General features: G+C 49.9%; 12 protein-coding genes across 12 annotated transcripts; 8 read left to right on the forward strand and 4 right to left on the reverse strand.

Annotated features, from left to right (window-relative positions):
* Positions 1-331: 331 nt before the first annotated feature.
* Positions 332-2798, forward strand: CDV56_106306 (uncharacterized protein; the record flags this gene model as incomplete). Its single annotated transcript, XM_026759925.1, has 3 exons — positions 332-611; positions 701-2257; positions 2323-2798. The coding sequence occupies 3 exons, from the start codon at positions 332-334 to the stop codon at positions 2796-2798; spliced, it is 2313 nt and encodes a 770-aa protein (XP_026615916.1).
* A 494-nt stretch (positions 2799-3292) lies between these two features.
* CDV56_106495 (kynurenine--oxoglutarate transaminase) lies at positions 3293-5018 on the reverse strand (the record flags this gene model as incomplete). The annotated part of the gene is made up of 9 exons (XM_026760114.1): positions 3293-3583; positions 3636-4059; positions 4110-4123; positions 4176-4329; positions 4380-4452; positions 4504-4609; positions 4668-4752; positions 4814-4882; positions 4945-5018. 9 exons carry the CDS (start codon positions 5016-5018, stop codon positions 3293-3295), a joined length of 1290 nt encoding a protein of 429 aa, XP_026615917.1.
* A 452-nt stretch (positions 5019-5470) lies between these two features.
* On the forward strand, positions 5471-5773 carry CDV56_106624 (uncharacterized protein; the record flags this gene model as incomplete). The annotated part of the gene is made up of 1 exon (XM_026760243.1): positions 5471-5773. One exon carries the CDS (start codon positions 5471-5473, stop codon positions 5771-5773), a length of 303 nt encoding a protein of 100 aa, XP_026615918.1.
* Positions 5774-7238: 1465 nt separating this feature from the next.
* CDV56_106722 (HNH endonuclease signature motif containing protein) lies at positions 7239-7773 on the forward strand (the record flags this gene model as incomplete). Its single annotated transcript, XM_026760341.1, has 2 exons — positions 7239-7388; positions 7453-7773. 2 exons carry the CDS (start codon positions 7239-7241, stop codon positions 7771-7773), a joined length of 471 nt encoding a protein of 156 aa, XP_026615919.1.
* Positions 7774-8641: 868 nt separating this feature from the next.
* CDV56_106801 (ssDNA-dependent ATPase MGS1) lies at positions 8642-10261 on the forward strand (the record flags this gene model as incomplete). Its single annotated transcript, XM_026760420.1, has 1 exon — positions 8642-10261. One exon carries the CDS (start codon positions 8642-8644, stop codon positions 10259-10261), a length of 1620 nt encoding a protein of 539 aa, XP_026615920.1.
* A 1117-nt stretch (positions 10262-11378) lies between these two features.
* CDV56_106946 (uncharacterized protein) lies at positions 11379-13277 on the forward strand (the record flags this gene model as incomplete). The annotated part of the gene is made up of 3 exons (XM_026760565.1): positions 11379-11703; positions 11752-11966; positions 12201-13277. The coding sequence occupies 3 exons, from the start codon at positions 11379-11381 to the stop codon at positions 13275-13277; spliced, it is 1617 nt and encodes a 538-aa protein (XP_026615921.1).
* Positions 13278-13929: 652 nt separating this feature from the next.
* On the forward strand, positions 13930-14833 carry cdc31 (putative cell division control protein Cdc31; the record flags this gene model as incomplete). The annotated part of the gene is made up of 2 exons (XM_026760694.1): positions 13930-14214; positions 14339-14833. 2 exons carry the CDS (start codon positions 13930-13932, stop codon positions 14831-14833), a joined length of 780 nt encoding a protein of 259 aa, XP_026615922.1.
* A 483-nt stretch (positions 14834-15316) lies between these two features.
* On the reverse strand, positions 15317-16228 carry CDV56_107135 (uncharacterized protein; the record flags this gene model as incomplete). The annotated part of the gene is made up of 1 exon (XM_026760754.1): positions 15317-16228. The coding sequence occupies one exon, from the start codon at positions 16226-16228 to the stop codon at positions 15317-15319; it is 912 nt and encodes a 303-aa protein (XP_026615923.1).
* Positions 16229-16740: 512 nt separating this feature from the next.
* CDV56_107206 (ankyrin repeat domain-containing protein) lies at positions 16741-17703 on the forward strand (the record flags this gene model as incomplete). Its single annotated transcript, XM_026760825.1, has 1 exon — positions 16741-17703. The coding sequence occupies one exon, from the start codon at positions 16741-16743 to the stop codon at positions 17701-17703; it is 963 nt and encodes a 320-aa protein (XP_026615924.1).
* Positions 17704-18124: 421 nt separating this feature from the next.
* On the forward strand, positions 18125-19069 carry CDV56_107268 (uncharacterized protein; the record flags this gene model as incomplete). The annotated part of the gene is made up of 1 exon (XM_026760887.1): positions 18125-19069. One exon carries the CDS (start codon positions 18125-18127, stop codon positions 19067-19069), a length of 945 nt encoding a protein of 314 aa, XP_026615925.1.
* Positions 19070-19459: 390 nt separating this feature from the next.
* On the reverse strand, positions 19460-21883 carry admB (ADAM family of metalloprotease ADM-B; the record flags this gene model as incomplete). Its single annotated transcript, XM_026760956.1, has 2 exons — positions 19460-21750; positions 21814-21883. 2 exons carry the CDS (start codon positions 21881-21883, stop codon positions 19460-19462), a joined length of 2361 nt encoding a protein of 786 aa, XP_026615926.1.
* A 1175-nt stretch (positions 21884-23058) lies between these two features.
* CDV56_107493 (putative DNA polymerase iota) lies at positions 23059-24980 on the reverse strand (the record flags this gene model as incomplete). The annotated part of the gene is made up of 3 exons (XM_026761112.1): positions 23059-24513; positions 24573-24860; positions 24936-24980. The coding sequence occupies 3 exons, from the start codon at positions 24978-24980 to the stop codon at positions 23059-23061; spliced, it is 1788 nt and encodes a 595-aa protein (XP_026615927.1).
* Between the last annotated feature and the right edge of the window lie 467 nt (positions 24981-25447).

Genomic DNA, 25447 nt, shown 5'->3' on the forward strand with positions numbered 1-25447 from the left:
TCAGACGGACACTTCCGGAACATCTGCTAGTCACCATCGTCATGGCGATGAACAAGAACAAGAACACAGAGTTTCTCTCTGGTAGACTCTTTCATCTCTTCTACTCCTCAGAGACCCTCCTTCGGAAGAACATCAACTCTCAAAAGGAAAGGATTCATAGACCTTTTGTTGAGATATCAGAAATCGAAGAGCTGTGTGGAGACTGACAGAAATAGCATTATCCCACCAGCTTTCCTCTGAATTTACAGGCGCGGAAGAAACAAGCAGGTAACGGGTCATGGAATCGCGTCCTGAGGGAGCTCTGAGTCCCCCAAGGACCCCCGGAAATGCGATGGCAGCCAAGGACATAGAGGACTGGGTTCTCGAGGCAGCAGAGTGTTCGCCCATCATGATGCAGAGAGTCTCAGCGACCAACGTCCCTAGAAGCCCCTCTAAACTAGTGAATCTGAGCAGCCTGGAACTGAGTGACAAACACCAAGCAAACTACATCCTGATGGACCACTCCACCTGTCTTATTGGCACTAGCTTGGAGAGGGACAAAGACACAAACTCACCCAGCTCCTCAGTGAAGATGAGTAAAAGTCTTTCTCCAACTGAGAGCAGTGACGTTGGTAAGTGGGCCAGCATTCACTTTCTTTCCACCAAGTTCTCCAAAATGGCTTTCACCCACAGGTAAACGCGTCGCTAACCGATGCCTCAGAGGGGGAAGAAAGGCAGAATATCAGTCCAGAGCAGCTCATTACTCGCTTATCTGCAATCAACTTGATACGCGCAAGAACCATTACTCGCTTGTCTCCAACAGAGTCCTTGTCCTCGGGGGACACCTTCAGCCCATTCAGCGACCGTTTTCACTCTTCCAGCGCGCATTCTGCAGAGTCTAATCCCAGCTCAGTTGTCATCATGCAGCCAGTACCAACGTCGCGAAAGAGGAAGAGGAAGAACGCCAGGAACAGGAATAGGGGCGGGAACAACCAAGATTCTCTGGGCGAAGGCCACACTGGAAATAGAAACGAGACACACTTGCGCCAGACACCTCACGTCAGACCCAACGTGGACTCGTCGTACGATCAAACCCATGGCGAGAAGGACAATCAGCAGATGAGATCGCCAGCTCCACCTGACCTTGCTGTGTCTCAGGGCAATTCGATTCCTGCACACTGCGCTTCATCCCAAAGTGATTATCATCAAGGTGATGCAGAGCTACAGCCAGGCTCCAGGACTGATGAAAAGTCTTCGAATAACATGCTTGACTCGGAAGAAAAGACGGGTAGCAGTGTTACTTCACTGCATGACAAAGTGATCTCTGCTGCAGAAGGTTCTCCTGTGCTATCCGACTCTCAACAACCTGGTGTCAATCAAGACAGTCGCAGACCCGCAACTGCAGCAAAAGAAAGGCTGCCCCCCATAGAAGAAGCAGCAGTCGAAGCAACACAGGATTCCCTGAGCACTGATGCGTCTTCTTCCATAGCCGAAAGCGAAAGCCTGTCAATTAGAACGCAGATCCGAGACGCCTCTGCATCTGAGGCTGTAAGCGCGGTATTGATGACTGACGAAAATGCCCCAAGCAAGTCAGAGACAGAGAGGGATACTTCAAGCGCTACCTACCCTGAAATTGAAAACAGCTCTCAGCAGACCACCCATTTTGAAGACCTTGAATCACTTCATTTCAGCAACAGTCACTCGCATCCGTCGCCGCTGACAACCAGTGATGGTTCAACGCAGTCCACGCCCAAGGCTCATGGAAACGTCTCCAGTCAGAGACCAGAAGCTTTCTTTTGGCAACTCGATAGCCATGGATTTCCGTGCGCAAAACACGGCTGCGACAAGCGATGCAATCTCTGGGACGGAAGAACTGTGATCTGCCCTAAGTGTGGGCCATTTTCCGAAGTTCGTTATTGCTGCAAAGAGCATCTTTTCCAGGATATCAAATGGCACTGGATGTACTGCGGACAAATGACTTTCACACAGCCCTGTCGCGAGAACTCAGTTCCTCGGGACGTGCGAGATGGCCCACCATTGGTGCCCTGCCTTCATCCCTATGATACCCCAGAGCGTCATCGCCAGGCTGTGTACTTCAACGTCAATGCTCGTGAAGGAGATTATTTCATCTTCTCAGACTATGCAGATTGGGAACAAGCAGGATTTCCGGAAAACAATCTCGAGATACGTTGTTCCCATCGGGTCCTCCACAGAATCAAGTTCGAAGATCGGGAGAAGAAGGCTAGATTCCGACGCATCCTCGCAGCATGTCTGTTCAGTAAGTCATGATCATCAACCACGCATGCCGCTGAGGTCAACTGCTAATCACAAGCTTCATCACAGTGACTATCGAAGTCCACGGACTCGTCGATTACCTGTTCCGACTGATCAGGGACAATCTGCGGTCTCAAGAGAAATGGTCCCCCGAGGTTGAGAACATGGTCAAGTATCAGATCCACTCTGAATTCGCAATCAACATACTGCCAGATATCACAGGAGAAAGACATGCTTGCGAGACCGACTGGACCGGAAGAAATCGTCGCCACTGCCCAGATGCCGTCTGCCGCGGTGAATTTCGCCGTCTTCTTGGTTCGGTTGGAGGAAATGGTCATCGCCAGACTGTCGACCATTTAGAAGAATCTTTTTGGATCTTGCGGGCTGCGAGAACGACTCATCCTGGAGTAACCGACGTGCATGCGCGCATGAGAGGGGAGGGCTTCGAGGGCGTGGCGGAGGAAGATAGAAGGGTCTTTCAGCGCGGAGAAGGATGGGATGGTGCTGGAACTGGGCCTATGGAGATTGAAGGCATCAATGCTTGAAAGGTCTCTCTGACGACTACAGATCGATGTGGGTTGTTCATGGCGATTTTCATCTTGAAGATAGTCGCTCGAGGATTTGGTTATGGTGGCTTGTGAGAGTGCCTAGGAATCTGGATGTAAGAGTAGATAATCATCTCTGGTCAGCTCCTTCCGTTAATGGGCATAATGAATCCTCTGCCTTGCAAACTGTCTCCACCTGCCGAAAGTCTCAAAACGATCTGTAGAAATCAACATGCAATGACGTTGTCAATATGTTCTTCAAGTCTAGATTGACATGTACTGAAGCAATAATAACAAGTCGCTGAGATATCTGAGGTACAAAAGACAGAAAAAGAAGAGCCGCTAATTTAGATATTCAATTCCTCCATGACCTGCCAGAAAGATTCGTTGCAGCCCCTATGAACGTGAACGCAAACTCTGCACACAAAAAGCCCGGGGAATGTCCATCCGTCGTTCGCAGCATATTTCACCAAAGGACCGAATTCTGAGCGGTCTTACTTCGAAATGTATTTCTTCAAACCGCGGAGTCTCTCCTTCGCCGTCTCCAGGACATCATCATTTTTGCAGACTGCGAAGCGAAGGTAGTCTTCGGCAATGTGAGTATTCGCATCGGTGTAAAATTCAGTCGGGGGGATGGCTGCCACACCAACTTCGTGGATCAGGAACCAGCAAAGCTTGAAGTCACGAGGGCGGATGGCGACATGGGGAGGGAATGGGTAGTTTTCTGGGAGTTTGACGGAAGACATGTTTGCAAGGACGAAGTAACCGCCCTCAGGGTCAGAGTACTTGTAGTAGTCAGCAACGATCGCTCTCCTGGGCCATCGGCAATTGACTTACGGGAATGTTGAGCTCATCAAAGACTTCGCAGAAGCGTTCCATTTTCTGCTTCATTTCCGTCCTGCTCTGGTCCCAGAATCCTACCTTGTCCGCCTGCTCGAAAGCCACGGCTGCAGCTTCCTGGAGGGGAGATACACTGCTGTAGCAAATACGCGTGTGTGCAGCGGCGACATACTTGATAAGATGCTCCGGTCCGATGAGGTATCCAACACGCCAGCCAGTAGCGTAGAAGGCCTTTCCGGCGGAGCCAACCGTGAGAGTACGCTCCCAGAGCTCTGGGGACAAGGTAGCAATTCTAGTAAAAGGGACGTAGTAGAGACGATCATAGACCTCGTCGGAGAGGATAATGAGATTGTGCTTCACACACAGCTCACCAATGCGTTCAAGTTCGGCGCGCGAGAAGACTTTCCCGACGGGATTGTGTCTGATGTGGTTGTCAGCTTCATACAAGTGTAGTTGATACGGCTCACTTACGGAGAGTTCAATACCTACAGAGGGAGTTAGCTATTGTCTCAATAAGGGAAGAAGGCTACTTCTTACAATCATCTTGGTCTTCGAGTTGATTGTCTTCTCCAGCTCCTCAAAGTCTATCGCCCACTCAGACGCAGGCGAAGTCCTTGTGGCACCGTCCTTGGGAGGATGAAGGGGGACGTATCGAATTGTACCGCCAGGCATCTCGATGTTGCTGATGTACCTATACAGCGCGTTAGAGAGATCCGAGGCACAGGGTCAGGGTTCCCTTACTGGTCAAAGAAGGGCTCGAAGATGATGACCTCGTCTCCGGGTTCAATGAATCCCATGAAAGCACTCAACATTCCTGGTCCGTTGTCAGCCAGCGGATCCAAACGGAGGTCTTAGCGCGCCCAACCTTCATTTGCGCCGGTGGTGATGGAAACTTCTGTATCCGGGTTTATGGTTCGGCCGAAGGAGGAAGAGTATGCTTCGGCAATGGCCTTCTTAAGTCTCGGACGGCCCTGTATCGTATTATAAGCCGAAGTCCAATTGCCAGTTCGCTGAATCGTAGTGTTGTACCTTCGTGGGAGAATACTGGTTGCAGTCAACCCGGTCGAGAGCTTCCTTGGCCGCATCAAGCGCGAATTGAGGAGGGTTGTAGCCGCTATTGCATAGATTTGTATCAGTCTTTCGTCTGTTACTCCTCCGAACGAAGCGTCACCCACAAGAAGCCTTGACCCATGTTCACAATCGGCTGAACAGGCGAAGCGGCAGCGGCTTCGTTGACAATTGACCTGTTGCACCGTTAGGATATAGTTCCATTCTTGTCCAAAGTGCTGCGAAAGGTATATCCCACCAGACATCTTGCCTTTGGCCCGCGACTCTCTTCGCTGGGCGAAACGGATCAGGTCTCGCTGCTGTCGCCGACATCGCTCTAACTGTTCGGCTAGGAAGGCGGGGAGGTACAGCTTTGAATGCGGATACTGATGGCGAGGATGCGCTTCTGAAACTCTGGAGAACTGCTAACGAGGCAGGACTACGAGAAAAAAGGAACATATGGACAAATGGAAGATTATGATTGCAAAACTACAGATAAATATGAACAGTGGGTTCCTGGTCAATGGGCGGCAGTATCGGGCATTTCTGACTCCATCCACGGGCGGTGATTACGGATGTACAATTGCGTGCTCCGCCTTCAGTCAGCACTTTTTTTACTGTTCACTGCCTGTATTACCTACTGCCACTACCTCCATAGATATCAAATAGCATGTATACTCATATAGTACCTCTCTAAGGATATCAAATACTCAGTAGGGATATCGAATACTTAGTAGCGATATTGAATGCTAGTATACTAAGGATATCACATCACACGCACCATCATGGCGCCGCCTCGCCGCAAGCACTCGCAGTCATCTCCCCCACCTGATTCCACTCCTCCGCGCCGCAAGTCCGCTCGTCTGGCAGAGGCGCAGGCTGGAAGGCCCGCACGGCAGCCGTTCATTCCCTTGTCATTCATGTCTACAGACACTACTGAACCCGCAGACACGTGGCCAACACTTGCAACAACGGCTAAAAACCGGATAGCGCAATATAAGCCTGCCGAGCGAGCCCATGAAGCAAAACTTCCGCGTTCTTTAGACACATTCCTTCATTGGCTCCCGGAAGGGGGCCGTGTCACATGACGTGACTTAGTCAGGACGCATGTATCTAGGTAACTAGTTCCACAGGCTAGCTCTTACAAATGACACACACATACTCCGTACATACGCACCTTACAAATGGTAGCATTCTTGGCCGTTCCAGAGGCCTTAGGAACGGATCTTGTCTAAAGATCTGAGATACCATCTCGTCAAGAGAAAATCGATCGTAGAGATCGAGAGGTATTCGGGTACTGAGAAACCACCTACCCCTCTTCCAACTACCCTGGGAATCCGACCACGCATGGATTCGCACAGGGATCCTCTACCGACAGAATTACTCCTTGATACAATTAACTCAGCGGAGGAAATATCCCAACCTCTTGATCAGATGGCGAGAGATGCACTGGCCATCCTAGACCAGTGAATACCTCTGTTCATGAGAAGTCCAATACGTATGCTATTATTAGAAATCATTCACTACTCACACAACTTATCAGTGAATACCCTGCGTCAGTTCCACTAAATGTGTTTAGATCACCAATACATTCTTATCTCCCTCTTCCATTAACTATCCTTCCTTCATCAACTCTCCTTCTTCCATTATCACTCTCTGCCTTAGCAACCACTTCATGCCAATATAAGACAAAATATCACGCATCCTTCTCCTTACTACCGAACCACAGGCAACACAAGGGAAAATGGGCCGTCCTAAATAATCGGATGATAAAGCCAAGAAGCTATGTGAAGAAAAGGAACCCTTAGCTGCTAAAGCCAAGTCCTCAGTCTGGTTTTTCTTGCCAGTCCAATTTCAAGTCCAATTTGATCCTTCTAAGATCGAACTGCCCCCCCCCGGTAATTCCGAAATTCACCCCACCAACGATGCCGATGCTGCCAGCGGGAATTATCATTGCAATGCCACACAAGCCAGGACGCATGTATCTAGGTAGTTCCACAGGCTAGCTCTTATGAATGACACACACATACGTACGCACCTTACAGGCCGTGAATTAGTTGCCAGGGATATCATCAATGCAACGAATGATGATGATCTGCATGGTGTTTTTTCCAGTCTTCTAACTGAATTGGCCGCACCAAGTATGTTTATAGCAGTCCAATGGTATAAGCTTTAAGATACTGATATCTCAAACAGTGAAAGCTCGCTCTCGCGGGGGTTCGGTTACAGATTCACCCATCCTGAAAAGGCAGGAACATGTGGAGATGGTGGCCGGAACTCTGGATGAGCTGGGAAACTCGCGAAGAGAGCTTTCGAGACATGTGTCTACAGCGAGATGGCTTCTGTTGTGTGGTAACCGGTGATATGGACACAGATCACTGGGAGAAGCTTGGTTATCCAGATGACACTTCCCATGGGCCTGTTGAGGAGGCGCATATAATTCCCTTTGCGTACGCGTCTTGGAATAAGTCATCGGTATGAGTTCTCAAACCCCCTGACGAGGTACATTAGTGTACTGACTAAAACCAGGGTCCGCCAGTTGATGCCTCCAAAATGTGGGAGTTACTATACCGCTGCTTCCCTAATGTTGACAAGGTTGCCAAAATGAAAGTTGAAAACATCAATGACCTCTCAAATGGCATCACATTGTTGAGTAGCATTCATGAAGAATTTGGGAAGTTCACAATCGCCTTTAGGCCTACAGTTAGTACCAAGCAGATCGTCAATACTGTTGTTTCAAATTACTCACAGAGGCTGGTATTATTAGGACCGCCAGAATGTATATGAGCTGCAAATGTTCAGACGATGTCCGCCGTACCTGAGGGGGTCCCTCCCTCCAGACAAGATTGTGGAGTTTAAGCAAGCCCCAGGTGCAGAACATCTCAAACTGCCTTCTTCCGATCTCCTTGAATGCCATTGGAGGCTAGCCGAGATCCTAAATGCCTCGGGTATGGCGGAGATTATTGACGGTTATCGTCGCGAGTGGGAGGATATCAAGACGGGCGCTGGCAGCTCCCTGAGGGAGGATGGAAAAACGGATGTTGGGAAAATGCTAAGCGTCGCCTTTTGGCAGCATGTGGCAGGATGATAGGGAAAGAGAAGATGTACAAGCCAGACCCTGATAAGAATACCTACGATACTGGAAACCCTTCCCAGCGGAGAGTATGAATGATAGTAATAGTCTTTGAATTTAGCAAACTGCCGCTCAAAAGCTCTTCAATGCCGGATCCATCTTCTCCCAAACCATGTTAATGAGCTTCCCAAGCAGCAGCCCCCGTTTCCAATAACTTCATGAAGGGCACATCCGCCCTCATCTCGCGCCATGCCCAAGTCCTCAATTCCGCGGCAATCATACTGTCTATACCGAAATCCATCATTGGCCTGCTCAGTCCTACTAAGTATTCGATATCCATAGTATATAGTATTCGATATCCCTACTATATGGTATTTGATATCCATACTATATGGTATTCGATATCCCTATTGTGGTTGTTTGGTGTTCCCTTCCTATGGCGTGGGTATATGTAATCATTGTAAAATTTCAATGTGTCCTTTTTGTACAAATAGTCCGCCGTAATTCTTAAGGACATTGTGCCACAATGCTATGATTAGATGACCGTTCTCTGTAGGATTCATATAAAAGCTTTTACTGGCTGCTTATAATTACTGCTGTGCTTTATTTATCTTCAGAGTTACTCCTCTGCATCTTCAAAAATATAACATCATCAGGCACTACCTTTAGTACTAAGGCTGCAAATGTGCGTCATTTCAAGAACCTCGGATTACTAAACACAGTTAGGCGTAATTGTCCAGACGCGTTCACGCGTCCGAAAAGCTCAATGAATAGGTAGGGGGCCAGGCGGTGGTGATTCTCATTCATTCTTCATGGCATTTCCACGAAATTTGTCTGATTGATCACTAATTCAATAGTAATCATTGCTTATGGGCCAGTCATCATGGTCTCCTGTCCCATTTGCGGGAATCCCGTTTCGTCCCTGAAGATCAACGACCATATCGACTCCAATTGTGAGAACTTCATTGAGGAGCCGACATCAGGCACGGGGGAGCCAGTGTCTTCTCAGAAGACTCAAGTACCCAGCTTCTTTCAGCCGACCTCTGTCCGAAAGGCCGCCTCCCAAAGCATACCGCAAAGTGATTCCCCATCCGCACCCTCACCTGTACGACCCGTCAATGGGAAGCGAACGATTACACATGAGAAGGAGTCTGTCCTGAACGGGAACAAGCCGGATCGAGATGAAGCGCAAAGGGAGCCTCATCCGAAAAAGCCGAAGGTGAACGCGCTTCACAAAGCAGCACCGTTGGCTGAGCGCATGCGGCCCCGGACTCTCGATGAAGTCTGTGGCCAGGAGCTCGTCGGGCCAAATGGCGTACTCCGCGGACTAATTGAACAGGATCGGGTCCCGAGTATGATTCTCTGGGGCAATGCGGGGACGGGTAAAACAACCATTGCAAGGGTCATCGCGTCGATGGTAGGGAGCAGATTTGTGGAAATCAACAGTACCAGTACTGGGGTCGCGGAATGCAAAAAGATATTCGCAGAAGCCAGAAGCGAGCTCGGTCTGACTGGAAGGAAGACGATAGTGTTCTGCGATGAGATCCATCGCTTCTCCAAGTCACAGCAGGATGTGTTCTTAGGCCCTGTAGAAAGTGGGCAAATCACACTCATTGGCGCCACGACTGAGAATCCGTCTTTTAAAGTCCAGAATGCTCTCCTTTCCAGATGCAGAACCTTCACATTGTCAAAGCTGACCGATGAGGACGTTAAATCTATCCTTGACCGAGCCTTGAGAGCCGAGGGGCCCAACTATTCACCGTCCTCAATCGTGGATGATGAGTTGATTGGATACCTTGCTCGCTTTTCTGATGGCGACGCTCGAACATCCCTCAACCTTTTGGAGCTGGCTATGGACTTGTCAAAACGTCCCGGCATGACCAAAGAAGAATTGAAGCGATCGCTTACGAAGACTCTGGTGTACGACCGTGCAGGGGATCAACATTATGACACAATCTCGGCCTTCCACAAGTCGATCAGGGGCAGCGACCCGGATGCTGCTCTGTACTACCTCGCACGCATGCTGCAATCTGGCGAAGACCCTTTGTTCATTGCACGTCGCCTGGTTGTTGTGGCTTCAGAAGATATCGGCTTGGCAGACAACAGTATGCTGACACTTGCCATTTCTACCCACTCGGCTGTTGAAAAGATCGGACTTCCAGAGGCACGAATCAACCTCGCGCACGCTACAGTAGCCATGGCGCTCTCTAAAAAGAGTACTCGAGCGTATCGCGGCTTGAACAATGCTTTTGCGGCGCTGGAGGAGCCGGGGGTTGCGGGCTTGCCAGTACCGATCCATCTGAGGAACGCCCCCACTCGACTCATGAAGGAGTTGGGGTATGGGAAAGAGTACAAGTACAACCCGAACTACCTCGATGGTCAGGTAGTGCAAGATTACCTTCCAGAGAAACTACTTGGCCGGAAATTTCTTGAAGACCGGGATTTGGGCACTGCCATTGACCCTGATCTTATAGCCCAGGATGAACAGCATCTGGAGCCTTGAAGTGTGGAAGTGATTACATTGCTTCTTGTATAAAATCAAGAAGTGAATTTGGTCAAGGAGCAACGCATCTTCAAACGCATCTTCAAACGCAAGCTAGGGACAGCTAATGGGCGAGGGTTCGACTTCTCCTACTGGCAGTGTCATCGAAATCTCCCGAACGGATGTTGAGTCGGTATAAACATCGCCATCCTTCCTATGAGCAATTGATGATGCTATCGATAAGGTAATCAGCGACGGGACGGTCAGAAGACCTACAGTTTTCTGGTTGGGAAGTGCTTTCTGCCTTAGGCTGCAAGCTCAGCTGCATCGAGTCAAATCAAGCGCAGACACTGTCACAGATGAATTGGTCTTGTTTGGCTTTGATGGTCACTCAGAGAGCAATCGCAGTTCTGCTCATGCACTGAGCAATCGGCCCTGTCTGTCTTGCTTGCAGACAGCTGGGGGATAGTGCTTGCTTGGTGGGAGGTTTGTTGTCGTCATGTTAGTCTTGCCCTAACTTTGGTCTGTGGTGACTCCTGCCTGGGCTGTTCTATTCTCGTCATGCTCCAACAACAACAACATACCTCGACCTCTTCAGACAGTGTATCCTGAGCTCATAATTCACCATCTCACTCGCTTCTGATGTCCTTCGTTACTTATCAACCACTTTGAGATCGCCTCGAATCTACCTATACACTATCTTTTCGACTTCGAGCATCTTCACACCACACATAACGCAATAGAATTCAATACCATGTCATTTGCTCCAACCTCGGGGCTTCGCTTCGTTCCCTCGCAGTTTGAATCCTTTCAAACATCGTTTGACGACCTTTGCCCTCCACATATGAGCATAGAACTTCCAAATGATGGTGTAAGTCATCCTTGTTCCAGGTTTGAAGATGTTTCGTTTCTCCTTCTCGTCGTTCAGACGTCTGGATCTTTTCAGTCGGTATTTACTAACTCGCCTCAGCCCACTATGGAGAGTCTGGCGTCATCATCACACGAAGCTGCGATCCATCATCAAGCGACATACGATATATCATCATCTCATAGCTGCAATTTACAGCAAATACAGTCACTACAGCAAGTACATCATAACCGTGTACAGTATTTTCCACAGAATGCATCCTTTGCTGAAATGGACCCTCCGCTCGCGACCGGCCCTACCACCAACTTCCTGGTAAACAACCACCCTTTCACAAACGGCATGGCAAACTTCGCCAGTGCCCATCCAGTGAACTTCTCCCAAGACTTCAACTGTTTTTCTTCTCCCGGGCCCATCGTCGCTCCAGTACCAGTCTCTAGTGGTATACCGGTCCATACGCCAAATCCAGCATCGAGTATGAATCTCGAACATCGGCTATCCCCATGGCCATACAATACCCTTGAAACTCGCACAGAGTCACCAGTTGAGCATCATGCATATGACTTCGCATTCTCGGCCGTACGGAATCCTTCCGAATGTAAGTGACTATTGACCGTGTTGTTTATATCCATATTAACTGAAGTAGTCACATCCCAAGGCACCATGAACTTCGTGGGGGTTGATTGTGCCCTTCCAGCCGGGTCACGCCAGCACGATCAACCTCAGGGCAATCTTTCCGGGTTAACATTTGTGATGGAGGACGGAATAAGGCCGGCCCGTCATCGCGAATCGCGAGTACAGACCAAAGAGGAATCAGACGAGAGGAGAGAGAAAAACAAGAAGCTAAAGGAAATGGGAGGGGTTTGCCTCTGGTGTTACCGAATGAAGAAAACCTGCGAACCACAACTTCCGTGTCCTCGTTGCCAAGACAGCAAATCGAAGTGCATCAGAAGACCTGCAGATCTGTCCTTGCTTCCCTGCACGATTATAACATGTCAGGACGTGAACCAAGACAGCACTACGTGCCAAACAGCGAGACCCGAAGATATCTTTCTCTGTCTACAAAGAAGGATATCTCAATGTGCCTCTTCCCAGACCGTTGTCAGCTTCTGCCAAGATAACGGCGAAGCGATAGATGTCTGGGTCGTGAATGTGGCCGACCTTGACGCTACAAATATGAACACTTCCAGCGACCTGAGCCAACAGCTAATTCTTACGATCCTGAAGTGCATTCAATCTGAAGAAATGGATAAATTTGAGATGCAATTCCATGGCAGCTCTCTTGTGCAGACAGCTGTGACCATGCACAAGCTGCTTTCGGCGATTTTGTGCCTCTCTAAGACGCAGGTACACATGCGAGCGACTGATGTAGAACAGACAAGGATCGTGATGTTCTACATGCTGGCTCTCTGCCTACGAGGACTCTGCGAGTTCTCAGACGAGCTGGGTTCCGAAGCTTACAGCTTGATCAAACAGAAGATAGATTGCGACGGTGAGCCTGCTGGCATGAAGAACGACTGCAGCGGTTCAAACTGCGTCAATCCAGTTTGGGTCGCTGTCGGCCTTTACCACCGAGTCCTGGAAGCCCTTTCCCGCTTTGAGTTGCCACAGCCAATGGCTAGCATATTTGCTGGGGTGAAAACTCGCTCAGACATGGTTCTCTCCAACACCTCTTGTGTGAAGGAGAAGACCCCGCACATATTCGGGTCAAAGTTGGAGAAAGACAAAATGGAGGCCGAGAAGAAGGTGTTCTTTGAGAAACATATCCCGCCTGTCTCCTGTCGTCAATACTTCAACGTCGCGATCTGGTCACTCCCTTTTGATCAGAAACTGCCACCCACAGCCATTCACAGACAGGCCCATCTGTTCTCGGGTGTCTCATACGACGCTGAGTTTCTTCTTGACGAGAGTTTCTGGCATTCAACTCTTGCCGAACCTTTCGCCGAAAGCCAGCCTCAAGATTTATCGCAGATATTGGGCAGTGGGGACGACTGGGAGAATTTGGAAGCAGAATTATCACAGATTCATCCCTTCGATGAAGGCCTCATGGACTTTGAGGCATTTGGAAGTAACACGCTAGTGGGTGACTGGTTGACCCCTTCCCCAACCGATTCCTGGGGTGGAACGATGATAGTCAATTCGGCTCAATCTAGTATGATTGGAAGCTATTAGCTGCCATCGGCCCGAGTCTCACTCCACGAAGAATATTTTGGTGCCGGTATCCGACGACGCAGGACAACCCGGCGGCAAAGTGAACACCGATATTTGGAAACAAATTTATTTTGGCTTTGCTTGATGAATTTCTTGCAAGATTATCACTTGGCTATTGTATTGGTGATGTTGAGTACAATGCTTTTCCGACGAAGTTGGCTTCCTGAAACAAGGGCTTGGGTGGATCTTGCTACATGTGACATAATCTTGCTCACGATAGTTATCAAAGGACAAATAAGGAAAGTTTTGGAATCAATATACCATTGAATCGAAGTGATTGCAATTCTCTGTGCTTTTAGTAAATCAGAATTAGGATAAGTTTCTACTGAGGTGCAATGACCAGTTGCGAGCATTCTGTTGTATGATCGCCTAAGGAACAACAACAAGCTTTGTCCACCGCTTCGCGTCTGTCCGCTGTGCTGCTCCAGCGCGTTTCTCCGCAGACAAAGACGAAACAAATCCCCACACTTAGAACACCGACAATTGTCTGATTTCTATAGCCTCGGAATTTACTGTTGAATATTTTCCTACTCTCTCTTGTTTTTATCAGCACAGGACACTTTCTCTACCGACCCGTGTCCTGGCGACACGCCTTCAGGAACCAACAACCATCATGGCCTCATCAGCCCATCAACCGTTCGGATCGCGCTCATACGGAGGCGGCAAATTACCCGATCGATCCGTGAATGCAAATGCGATCCCATTCAGCGCGTCGTCCTTCTCTCGGCATCGCGGACTGGGAGCTACGGGGCCCGGCGAATTCGGCGCAGAAGGCGCGAAATCAACACAGCAAGCACCGCCTCCGCCTCCCGTGCATTCGCAGACACATGGTCCCTCGCAGGACTCGAATCCGTTGAATCGGTTGACGGAGGAGCAGAGGGAGGAGATCAATGAAGCTGTAAGGGGATCTGATACGTTCTGGCGTTTGCCTGGTTACAGCGACGGGGTTCCGGACGAACCAAAAGGCATAGGGGGGATGTTTTAATTGAGGATCCAGCTAATATGAGATGGTTTGTGGATAGTTCACCCTCTTCGATCTCGACCGAGACCGGCATCTGGACTACCATGAACTCCGCGTCGCCTTCCGCGCCCTCGGCTTCACTCTTTCTAAACAAGAACTCATTTCCCTCCTGACGACCTACGGCGTCCCCCGTCCCCAAGTACAACAGCAATCCGCGGCACAGACAGCATCGCAGCATCAGGCGCAGTCGAAGGCGACGCCGGCTACGAACCCTCAGCACCCTTCCAACCTCCTCATGCCGCTGTCGGCCTTTCAGGCGGTGACGGCCGTTAAGATTCTGGAGCGGGATCCGCGGGACGAGATCCTCCGGGCCTTTGAGCTGTTTGACGAAGGCGGGAAGGGGTATATTGATCTTGAGGATTTGCGGCGGGTGGCGAGGGAATTGGGTGAGACGGGGTTGGAGGAGGAGGAGCTACGGGCAATGATCGAGGAGTTTGATTTGGAAGGGGTGGGTGGTGTTACGAGGGATGCGTTCGTGAGTATTTGCTGGCAATGATGATTGTGCTGTTATTTGCTTGTACTTGCTTCTTCTCTCATGCTTGCTCTGGTTCTCCCTTTTTGAGTAATGAAACATTTTACTGTCATCGGTGCTCTCGTCACCAGATACAGCCCCGTTTTCAAGGAGATAATTGATGACCGTGTCACGTTCTTGAAAGGAGCTTCATGTCATCGACATACTCTTCCCTCGCTGCCAAGTGCAAAGGGGTCACTTGGTTAAACGAGCTTCAATGTTAGGATTGGCCCTTGCTTCCAAAAGCATTTGGACAAAAGCATTTGGACGCCGGCAAATGATTTTTCGGGTCAATCAGCCCGATCCACGGCGTAATGCAATACAGATTCACCCCGTTCACTGAGAGCATTGAAATCTGCTCCTAGCTCGATGAGCTTCCGTGCGATCCTCACATCTCCATCCCTCGCTGCCCGATGCAGCCGTATAGCCAATCGTTTAGTAGGGAGAAGGTGTGAGAAGATGGGAGGGCTAGTGTTTCGTATCGTCCTTCACATCACAATGGGACTGTATAAACTCACAAAGCTCACAATTACCACATCCTTGGAAACATAGCAATGCCAATTCTCTGGCTGAACGCCCAGCGTTGTCGGTGGCGTCGAGATCACTTCCCCTTTTAACAAGAAGAACAACCGATTCGAAGTCGTCACACTCAATTGCGTAATGAAGGGCCGTCGTGCCCTCGTTATCTCGAGCCATGATATCAGCTCCGTAATCCAGCAGTAGCTTCAGGGCCATTGTGTTCAGAAAAGCCGCGGCCTTGTGTAATGGCGTTTCTCCGTACGGGCATTTGGCCTCGGTCATTGCTCCATTCTCCAATAACAGTTTGGCGATTGCGGTTGATAAGTTGTGGTCTTCCGCTGCGACAGCAAGATGTAAAACAGAGAGTTGACGCTCGTCGACAGCGTTGACGTTTGCCCCAAGCTGAATCAACTTTTGAACAGCAGCTTCGTTCCCTTCTTTTACTGCCCAATGCAATGGTGTCCCGGCTACTGCCTTCGATCGCCCGTTAGATATTATGGCAGACATGTCAGCCCTAGCGACCTTGACCAGGAACTCGAGGAGGTCATCATCATCATTGCAGGCAGCGAAGTACAACGCACGATCCCTGGCTCCCTGGGGAATTTCCAATCCTCTTCTCTGGGCATGCATGAGAAGTTTTTGAAGGGTATCTTCCTTTCCACGGCCGGCTGCTAACTCGAATACCGACAGGTCGCTATGGAAGCTGGTCGAGCAGCGATATGTCAGGGCCCGGTCCTGTAGTATAGGATCTAAGAGGCTAGCAAGGTGGCATGAGGTCAGAATAAAAGCTGAAAGGTCCTTGACATTCAAGTGATCTGCTATGAGATGGATCAGCTCGGGAGGGAGGTCGATCAAGATCATCTTGTCTTGATAGAGTCGATTATTGACACGATATCGCGAGTATGGATGGATTGATACGAAAACTGGTGTATGGATACTAAATTAGCCTCTGATTGAAAGTCAACAACTCGTTTGGATCATTAATGAGAGGTTTGTTCTGTAGGCAACCCTCATTGCCAATAAGATACTTACACTAGACCTCTAGGCACACACGAAATGCTTGTAGTGAGGCTTGACTCTTGAGCCTATCATTTGACAGGCAATCTCAGCAAAGTCATACACGCTGACCTAGTTAGGATAGAAAGGACAGAAGGCGCGGAAGATATAGCAGAAGCGTGCTGGTGGAGGAGGAGGAGAAGGAGATTATTCACTGTAGAGACAACAAACACTCCATCACCCAGGTCATGTTATTCACTCAAAACAACAGTGGCAGTATCAGACACTCCCACTCCCTACCTGTCTGAATTCGTATCATTAAAACTTGAGCAAGATTCCCATCTTTCTGCCAACAACGCATCTTACCCTCAGCCAACATGCTTCTAAGCAACCTCCCCTCTGAATTGATCATAGTCATTTCCGACTTCCTCAAACCCAGAGACCTCAATGCTCTAATCCAGACCGCCAGGCGCTTTGCAAACCTGCTGAGCCTCCTTCTCCAAGACCGTGGCCTCACCGATCCCAAGCTGGAAATCCTCCTATGGGCCGCTGCGACAGGAAACGAGGAAAGAATCCGGAAGCTACTCGCACGCGCACAGCACAAACGAATCAAGATCCCTCCCAAAATCAAGGACAGCATGTTGATGACTGCCGTGAGGCATAAGCGGGTCGACCTTCTGGAGTATCTCGTTCGCACCGTTGGCGCCAACGTATCTGCCAGGGTACCTTATGAACTGCCAAACAGCCCTTATCCGCTAGCGGCAAGGACAGCGTTACATGAAGCCGTAGAACAAGGGAGCAAAGTCGCCACACGAAAGTTGATCGAGCTAGGGGCGGACGTGAATGCGACGGACTATAATGGCATATCTGTGCTGCATTATGCAGTCGGGATCCTTGTCTACGCCGCAGAGGAGGAATGGGATACGGACGAAGGTGATGTGAACTGGACGGATGTTCTACGATTGCTCTTGAAGCATGGAGCGCGGACTGAAGTGAGAGAGCCGGATCGGGGGCAGACTCCCTTGCTCTGGGCTAGTACTGATGGAAACACCGAGGTAATAAGCGTGCTTCTAGAGTACGGAGCAGTTATAAACGCAACTGATGAAGAGGGCTGCACGGCTTTACACCTTGCGGCAGCATCTGGAAACCACGAGGTCGTGGAGCTGCTTGTTGAGAAGGGGGCTGATATGTTTGCCATTTCTCACATGGCTGATACGCCCCTCGACCTCTCAGGATCCCCGTCGGTATGGGAAATACTGACAAAAGCGGGTGCCTTGACGGGTCCTCAGCTAGGACGCGAACTGGAGGCTCTTTTAGATGAACGGCGGCAGCAACGATGAGTTATAGCTTCTACTAGTGATCCGCCTCTGTATTTCGCGGCATCCCCGTTGGTATAGGGATCTCACCGAACGAGGTGCCATCCCAGGGAATCAGCTCAGAATTAAGCCGAAAGATGCCTTGTGTGAATGTCTAGCTATGACGGCTTGTACCTTCTCGAAGAAGATAACTGGTAGCAAGGCAATCTCCATTTGAAAGGATTTGATGAACATTGATAGTCGGACATATCCGACAGGAGCTTTCATCATTCACACCAATTGTATGCGTTTTGTGATATTGAGTTGCTGGTACAATCCGATGAATCAATCAAGTATTCGGTAGATATTCACAGTACTATCTTAAAAATCAGACGATGTTAACCTATGTCTTCTTCTGCTCTGATACACCTCCACACTTCGACCTCATCTCACCCTCTCAGACACAATGTGTTTGCTCAATCTTCCCCCAGAATTGACCCTTCTCATCTCTGAGCTCCTATGTCCCAGAGACCTCAACGCTCTGGCTCGAGCATCTCGCGACTTCGCATACTTTTTTGACCCACTCCTCCAAGACCGCGCTCTGATCGACCCCAAAGTCACCCAGTCCGTCCTTTTCTGGGCTGCCAAAAACGGGCGTGAAGAGACAATCCACAAGATCCACAAACATGCGCAGCATAGGCAGATTGGGATCAACTCAGTACTCAAGAATCGCATGTTGATGATTGCAGCTAGGTATGCGCAGGTTGATCTCCTGGGATATCTCGTCCACAGCCTCGGCGCAGACCTCTCCGCTATGGTCCCCATGTACACCACGGAGGATGTTCCTTATTCTCTAGGCAGTGCCATATACACCAAGACAACAACAGCGCTACATGCAGCTGCATTGTGCCAGGACGATGTTGTAGCTCGCAGGTTGATCGAACTAGGCGCAGACGTGAATGCTGTTGACGGAGATGGTGCATCTCCTTTGCACTATGCTGCCTGGAATCCCACAGCAACACCAGCAGTAGTCCGTTTGCTATTGGAGCACAGCAGCAAGACTGAGACAGAGGATAATTGGCACGGGAGACCGTTGCACAGGGCTGTGGGGTTTGGGAATATAGAAACCATAAAACTGCTATTGGCCTATGGTGCGGATGTCGCAGCGCGCGGTTTCTCTGACAAAATACCCTTGCACAATGCGGCAGAGCGTGGCCTTTACGAATCAGTCGTCTTGCTGGTCGAGGGAGGGAGCGATGTCAACGCCAGGACTGTTACTGGATGGAGGCCTCTTGATGTGGCTGAGAACAATTGTTTTGATCTCATAGTCAGCGATACAACGAGATATCGGGAGGAAGGAAGACGAGGCAGCAAACAGAGAAAAAGGAATCGTGAAAGTCTCCTCATGTAAATGAAATATCTGTAGTAGCAGGAGAATGCCAGTTACCCATTTCAGCAGTAGATGAAGCCACTGTGGGCCAAGGTAGCATATTTGCATGTGCATCCGCCCGCAACGCGGTTTATAATTCTCTCAGAATAGTCATCAGATATATGCAAGCAATATCAACCAAAGCTAACTATGAAAACAGATGTGTGAACAGCTCTGACATCTGATATGCCCACAAAAAGTCACCAGAGCCTTATGATTCCAAATGCCTTGACCCAGACCATGAATAAAGACTCTATACTAACTCCAAAACATATACAAACCGGATATAAATGATCGTGTTTATGCAAGTGCTGCGGGAATCAATCCTGCGCGGTTCGTGACGGCGAAAAGGGAAAAAAAAGCAGTAAAAGATCAAGCATATCGTGGTGCTGACTGGTACGGTCCTGGGTACGGGGGCGGGGGCTCAGCCCGGAGACCTTGGTACCCTCTATTGGGCCCAGCCCATTGTCCCATTTGAGGAGGAGGCGGTGGTGGCATAGGGCCCGGCCAAGGCCGCATCGGTGGCCGTTTGACGACCGTTCGTGACCGGCGACAGCGGTTGATCAGACACCAGAGGATGGAGAGGACAAGCAAGCCGCCAACACCGCATGCGACGCCAATGACGATATTCTTGTGTTCCTCGATCCAGGATCCAATGTTGGAGCCATCGCACCGCCCGTTGTGGCAATAGCCCCCGCTACCGCAGGGGGTGCCATCGAGGAAGTTCTGGTTTATACTGTAGCATGAACCCAGGGACGGTGATGTACAGATCAATTCGCATGACGAATCGAATTGCGGGCATGAGTACGTGTTGTTGTCGTGGATCAAACTTCCCATGACGGTCCGGCATTGATAGTCACGGCTGGTGCATTGGCCACTGGCGCAGGTCAGCCCAGAGGTACTGCCACATTTCTCTCCGTCCTTCTTGAACGAATCCGAAGGACAGGTGCTTGAATTGCCAGTGCAAGTCTCTTGCAGATCACATTCTCCGCGACTGGCTCGACAGACGGTCCCGGCGGAGGAGAATCGACATTGCGAGCAGCAGCTGTCGTTGGCATCATCGCACACGGCCCCATTCTTGAACTTGCAGGTTTTGGCGTCGCAGCAGGCGTTGTTGCCGCAGGACGACTCACCGCCGCAGTCACAGTCTTCGCCAGCTTCAACAATACCGTTGCCGCATTGGCTGCCGGTGTAAGTGACGACGTTGCGATTATCAGACAGACAGCTGGACTTGACACTGTTGCGACCTATCGCAGAGCAAATGTTTCCAATTGTGCAGGGTGAGAACGCGGTGATATCTGTTCCTGTAGTCGGGTTCATGATGTACTTTCCATTGGCATCACATGTCCCCGTGGTGTACGGACAGCATTGGGAAGACGCCTCCAAGTTCTGCGCGCAGGTCGCACTGTCGCAGTCATGAACTGCTCCGAAGGTGTGACCCGATTCATGTGCGAAGACCTGCCAACCACCACCCGAGACGCGGACGACAACGTTGGTCCCAGATACCGAGTTGCTGCCATCACTGGTAACTTCTGCATTGCAGAGTTGTCCAAGCCATGCCAAACCCACCTCGCTGCCGGTAGGGCAATTGCTCATGAGGGTCCAATAGGCATTGCCATCGCTCTGTTGCCCACGCCACTGGGAGAAAAGGTTGAGTCGCTGAGTGATATTGCTCTGATCACATGGCATGTTCCATTGTGTCGAAGCCGGTGCAGTCTCAGGACAAGTCTTGTCGGTTATGGTGAGATTCCGCAGACCAATGGAAATATTGAACGACTTTTCATAGACGTCCGAGGCACTGTTGACCACGTTAATGATCCATTGCTTGGCAGCGTCGTCGTTATCGAACGAAGCCCTGAATGAACAATCTGCTGCAATGCCGACCAAGGCCACTTGTTTGGTCTTGGGACACCCGGATGTGCTACCGATAGTTTGAGCCAGGTTAACACCACCGGCATTTCCCGACACACTGCCAATATCCGACTGCCGTTTGCTGAGGCCAAACAAGGAATTCAAAGACATGGAACCATAGCTGCTCATACCCATGTCCATGTCTCGAAACTCAGAGCGGAAGATTGGATGCTGCGGGTCACTGTTGAAGCCGAGCTTGTCGGCCTGGCAGGACGACGAGCTGATCAGAGAACGCTTCAACTCATTGCGGACCTGTCGAATCATATCGGAGTCACGGTAGACGACCATGAATTCGTCCTTTCTGTTGGGAATACTGGCATCTTCGACGCGCTTCTTCTGCAAGTAAGTCGACTTGAGTTCGACGTGATGGTTGTCATTGTTGACACTGAAAACACCTTCGAACAGGGGTTCGGATCCGTCCTGTTGGACATATATCCGTGCCCATCCTACCGGCCTCCACAGACCATTGTCTCTCCTCAAGAGAGATCGCCCTTTGAAAACCCTGTGTTCACGTCGTTGGATGGGCTCCTCACGATGAATGTTTCCTTCTGCGTCAAGGTACTGCACGTATGCATCATCGGCTAGGATATCATGGTTCGGTTCTAATTCCAATTTGATCATTTGGTGTTTATCTCGGAGTTCGAATGTGACATCGAAATCTGTAAGGTAGTCGACCTCGTGAGAGGGTGTGTTGATTACCGCATGTTCGAGTATCGAGACATGTTGAATGGCACTAGGTTCCTGCGATCGGGCTGTACGACATGGGATGATTAGCTATCTCTGATGAAGAGTTTGGAAGAAGTAATGCGACTAACCTCCAACCTGAACAGACAAGAGTGAAAGTGCACTCGCAACAAATGGCAGAGCACTTTTGAAAAACCTCATCTCCGTCGACAACTGGACGGAACCTCTAGACCCCAATTAAGCTGGCTGTGCAACGTAACCTCCTCCGTATATGTTTCAATCACTTAAGGGCCGCGAGTGATTACTGGCATCAGGCAACAATATATATAAATGAACGACCGAGGAAGTAAGATGAAACAAGGTCTTAGGTCTCAGTCCGATCAGTCGTGAACATCAACAGAGGAGATATCCACCCTGAAAGTATCTTCTGTTGTCTATGGAAAAGGAGAAAGCGATCAATTCCAGTATCGACAGAAGACGACTGATTGAAGCTCCCACTCCGAGACACTTAATTCACCCTTTGATAAAACAATGGCTGACAAGAAGCCTCCACTAGGATAAGACTAATAGGGATGACGGTCGCTGGGCGCCAGGCAGATCCGTTTTACTGGGGCGCAGCGGCTTGGCGGTACCGAAGTTGATGAAAGAAGGACCAGAGAAACGAATGACTGGATTATGCAGAGAGATGAATTGGGATCATATACACAATAGGAGGATGAGATGAGACGGTTGATGGTAAGGAGGAGAGGTTGCGGAGGGGTGCGACAAAGGTGGAGCGAAGATTCTTGATGCACTCGACTCTCAAACAAAGGGTCTTCAGGGTCTCTGGGAGAAACTGTTGAGAGGGTTTATGCCATTGCCATCGATAGTACTCCGTAATCATGGAGGATAATTATGAGGATTATTAATCGCTCTGAATACATTTCTGCAAGAATAATCAGGAATACATCGTTAGTCTCGTTGATGGGGAATCGAAGATGGCGAATGGCCGTTGTGCATTCCGTCGTCCAAGACAACCCTCCACAGTAACAAGTAACAAATGATCACTGCCAAGATCCTTCGGCGCCTGTGGCTGATGTCCTGTGGGCCATTTTTACTTCGAACATACGTATGCCTATCTTACCAGATTGAGTTAGAACGGAAGATTTGAGGAAGAACATATCTCTCCTAGATATCTAGTCCTCTGAGGGTTTCGTATGGTTTGCGCTGGACTGATCATAAAGCGGTGACAGATCACCACAATACAAAGCGAAATATAAAATAGATAGGCATCAAGGCTACAGTTGTGATCATAAAATGCTTCATTACACATTCGAAACTTAGAAATGTGGTGGCTTACTGATATAGCCACGGCCCTATCCTCGAACCCAAGGCTCTCAATCATCCGGCGCGGTGTGGTACGTCTCATGAGCAAGCATGGCAAAATGTGGTATCAATGTCCCGCAAATTGTGCAGGCGACACACGGCGTATCGCCATCTTCATCGCTCTCCTCCCAGGTATCGTTGGCTCTGACGGAATCAACACTCTTCGAATCCCCATCTCCCTGCGCGATACCACTGAAGGTAATCTTCTCCAGTTCTGGCGTAGAATCATCCTGCTGCATCGCTTCCTGTTTACGGAACATCTTCCCAATATCTCGACCGCTGCTGTTCTTCTGGTCACCAGCACTCTCTATCATATGAGTCACGGCAACATTCAGAACCCGGAGGTTCCAACCCGACCCAGGGTGAAGCTTGCGGAACATGGACATCGCCAAGTCCTGCACAAGCCGCTCTGCCAAAGCATCCACGTTCTCATCAAGGTTGAAGACGTAGGGTGGAAGAGGTGCGGAACGAGATATCCGGTTGAGACCATGGCGCTGGGACTGCTCGGAGCCTGGAGCTGGGCGCGAACACGTCGAGAGACGAAGAGTCCTTGGGTGAGCCACCCATCGGAGCTGTTGCTTTGAGTTAATAGCATCAGCTGCAGCGGGTTCGCCGGCTGGGGAATCGATATCGGGGTCCATCTCGGTCAGGTCAACCCGCATGCGCCGGATCAAGCTGACTGTCAGAGCAACCAGCTCTTTCCTGACTTCTTTGAAGCTGTCTAAGCGACCGTATGAGTCTTCGATGCTGATTTGCGTCGGTAGATCTCGAGCTTGTAGAACTTCAGTGTTATCCACCCCGTGTATCAGCCCCCATATCCGCGCGCCAATGCCCCTGGGGGATCCTGGTCCGCCTATAATTTTTTCTAGTAACAGAGGGCCCATGCCAGGGAAGAGGCGGACGTCTCGAACCGTGACGGTGTGGTCATCTGGGTGTGGTCCTGTATCGCTAGTTCGGTCAATTTCTGTTCTGGCCCCAGCTGCTGCCGTAGTGAGGTATGATTTGATTCTATGCGCGATTTTCGAGCCTATTCCGGGGATTTTCCGGATCTCATGGGCATCAAGGAAGTCAAGCACGTTGCTTTTCGCCCCATGCTCCGCCACAATATAAGGGGGCAGCAGAGTTGTCTGGCTGTTGGGCTTATGTGTATTTCCAACTAGCTTTGAGAGAAGCTTGGATGTGGAAATGCCGACAGTGGCAGTGTATCCCTTCTGGTACTCGAGCTGGTTTCGAAGATAAGCTGCCAAATGCGATGCAACCAACAGTCTAATGCGCAGCCACTCCGAGCCAGGGTCTGTTGCACTATCGGGAACAGCTGGATAGGTATGTCCTTGAAAGCCTGTCGCATCGTACGTGAAGCCCACTGTGGGATCTCGACGGTCAAGGTGAAAGAACGAGTTTTCGAGGTCATTACGATTCAGCATCTCGACATTGTAGGCAATCATGCCGGACACATCGAGGAACACCTATGCTTGATCATTAGTATCGGGCCAATCCTGAAAGTACAAGTAGGGTGTACACTCACCTCATCAAAGCCCAATTTCTCAACTCGCTTTCCCCAGACAAAGTCCCGAAGAAAGAGATAGAGCTCCTTGGAAGCATTGCGAAATCTGGTGAGATCTTCGCCCAGAACAATGACAACGTCCGGACAGATATGCTTCGCTTCTTTGATCAGCTGCAGTTTGCGTAGGCCCCGCCGTCGAGCTTCGTAATTACAAGTCACCACGATCTGCTTTTGTTGAACCGCCAGAGGCAGGGACTTGAGCACTGGCTGTTCCGCCTCAAACACCGAGGCATAGAAGCAATCATAATCCTGTATTGTTTCAGGGAGTAATTAGTGGCCATTCATTCTCCATGCTTTCTGCCCATAGTTACGGCGGGTACTGACAAAATGAATGATGATTCGACCGTCATCCCTACGAGGCGCAGCCATCGAGATTGGTCAAAATATGAAGTCGTCAGGGTCCGTCGTCTTTCGGTACGTGACTGTGCCCCATCCACCTGATGCTGAGGTAATGGTATTGTGCGGCATTGGTCCTGTTGCTGGACTATCTAACGGTGGGCATTGTCGAGGCAGCAAAGAAAAGTCGGTGATAAGGATCCTCAATAATCAGTTAGATATTAAGCAAGCGCATCAACTGATTCTGTGTTGATGGAGCCAGTCAACGGCGAGTACCCATGTTGCCTGACTCGAGAACGGAGCGGTTGAGCTGGCAAAGATGAAGTTATTCCAACAACAAATTCCGCTGAAGAAGATGATTGGACAGAAGTGGAGGCTGGGATTGTGGCACGGGAAACTAAGTGGCTGGATAGTGGAGTATCTCCTCAATGTCCACTCTCATAGTACACTACTCAATGTTGCCTTGCAATCATCTTGAATGGACTACTCTATGGAGTATG

This window comes from Aspergillus thermomutatus (assembly GCF_002237265.1).
Source record: "Aspergillus thermomutatus strain HMR AF 39 chromosome Unknown NODE_54, whole genome shotgun sequence".
Lineage (NCBI taxonomy): Eukaryota > Fungi > Ascomycota > Eurotiomycetes > Eurotiales > Aspergillaceae > Aspergillus > Aspergillus thermomutatus.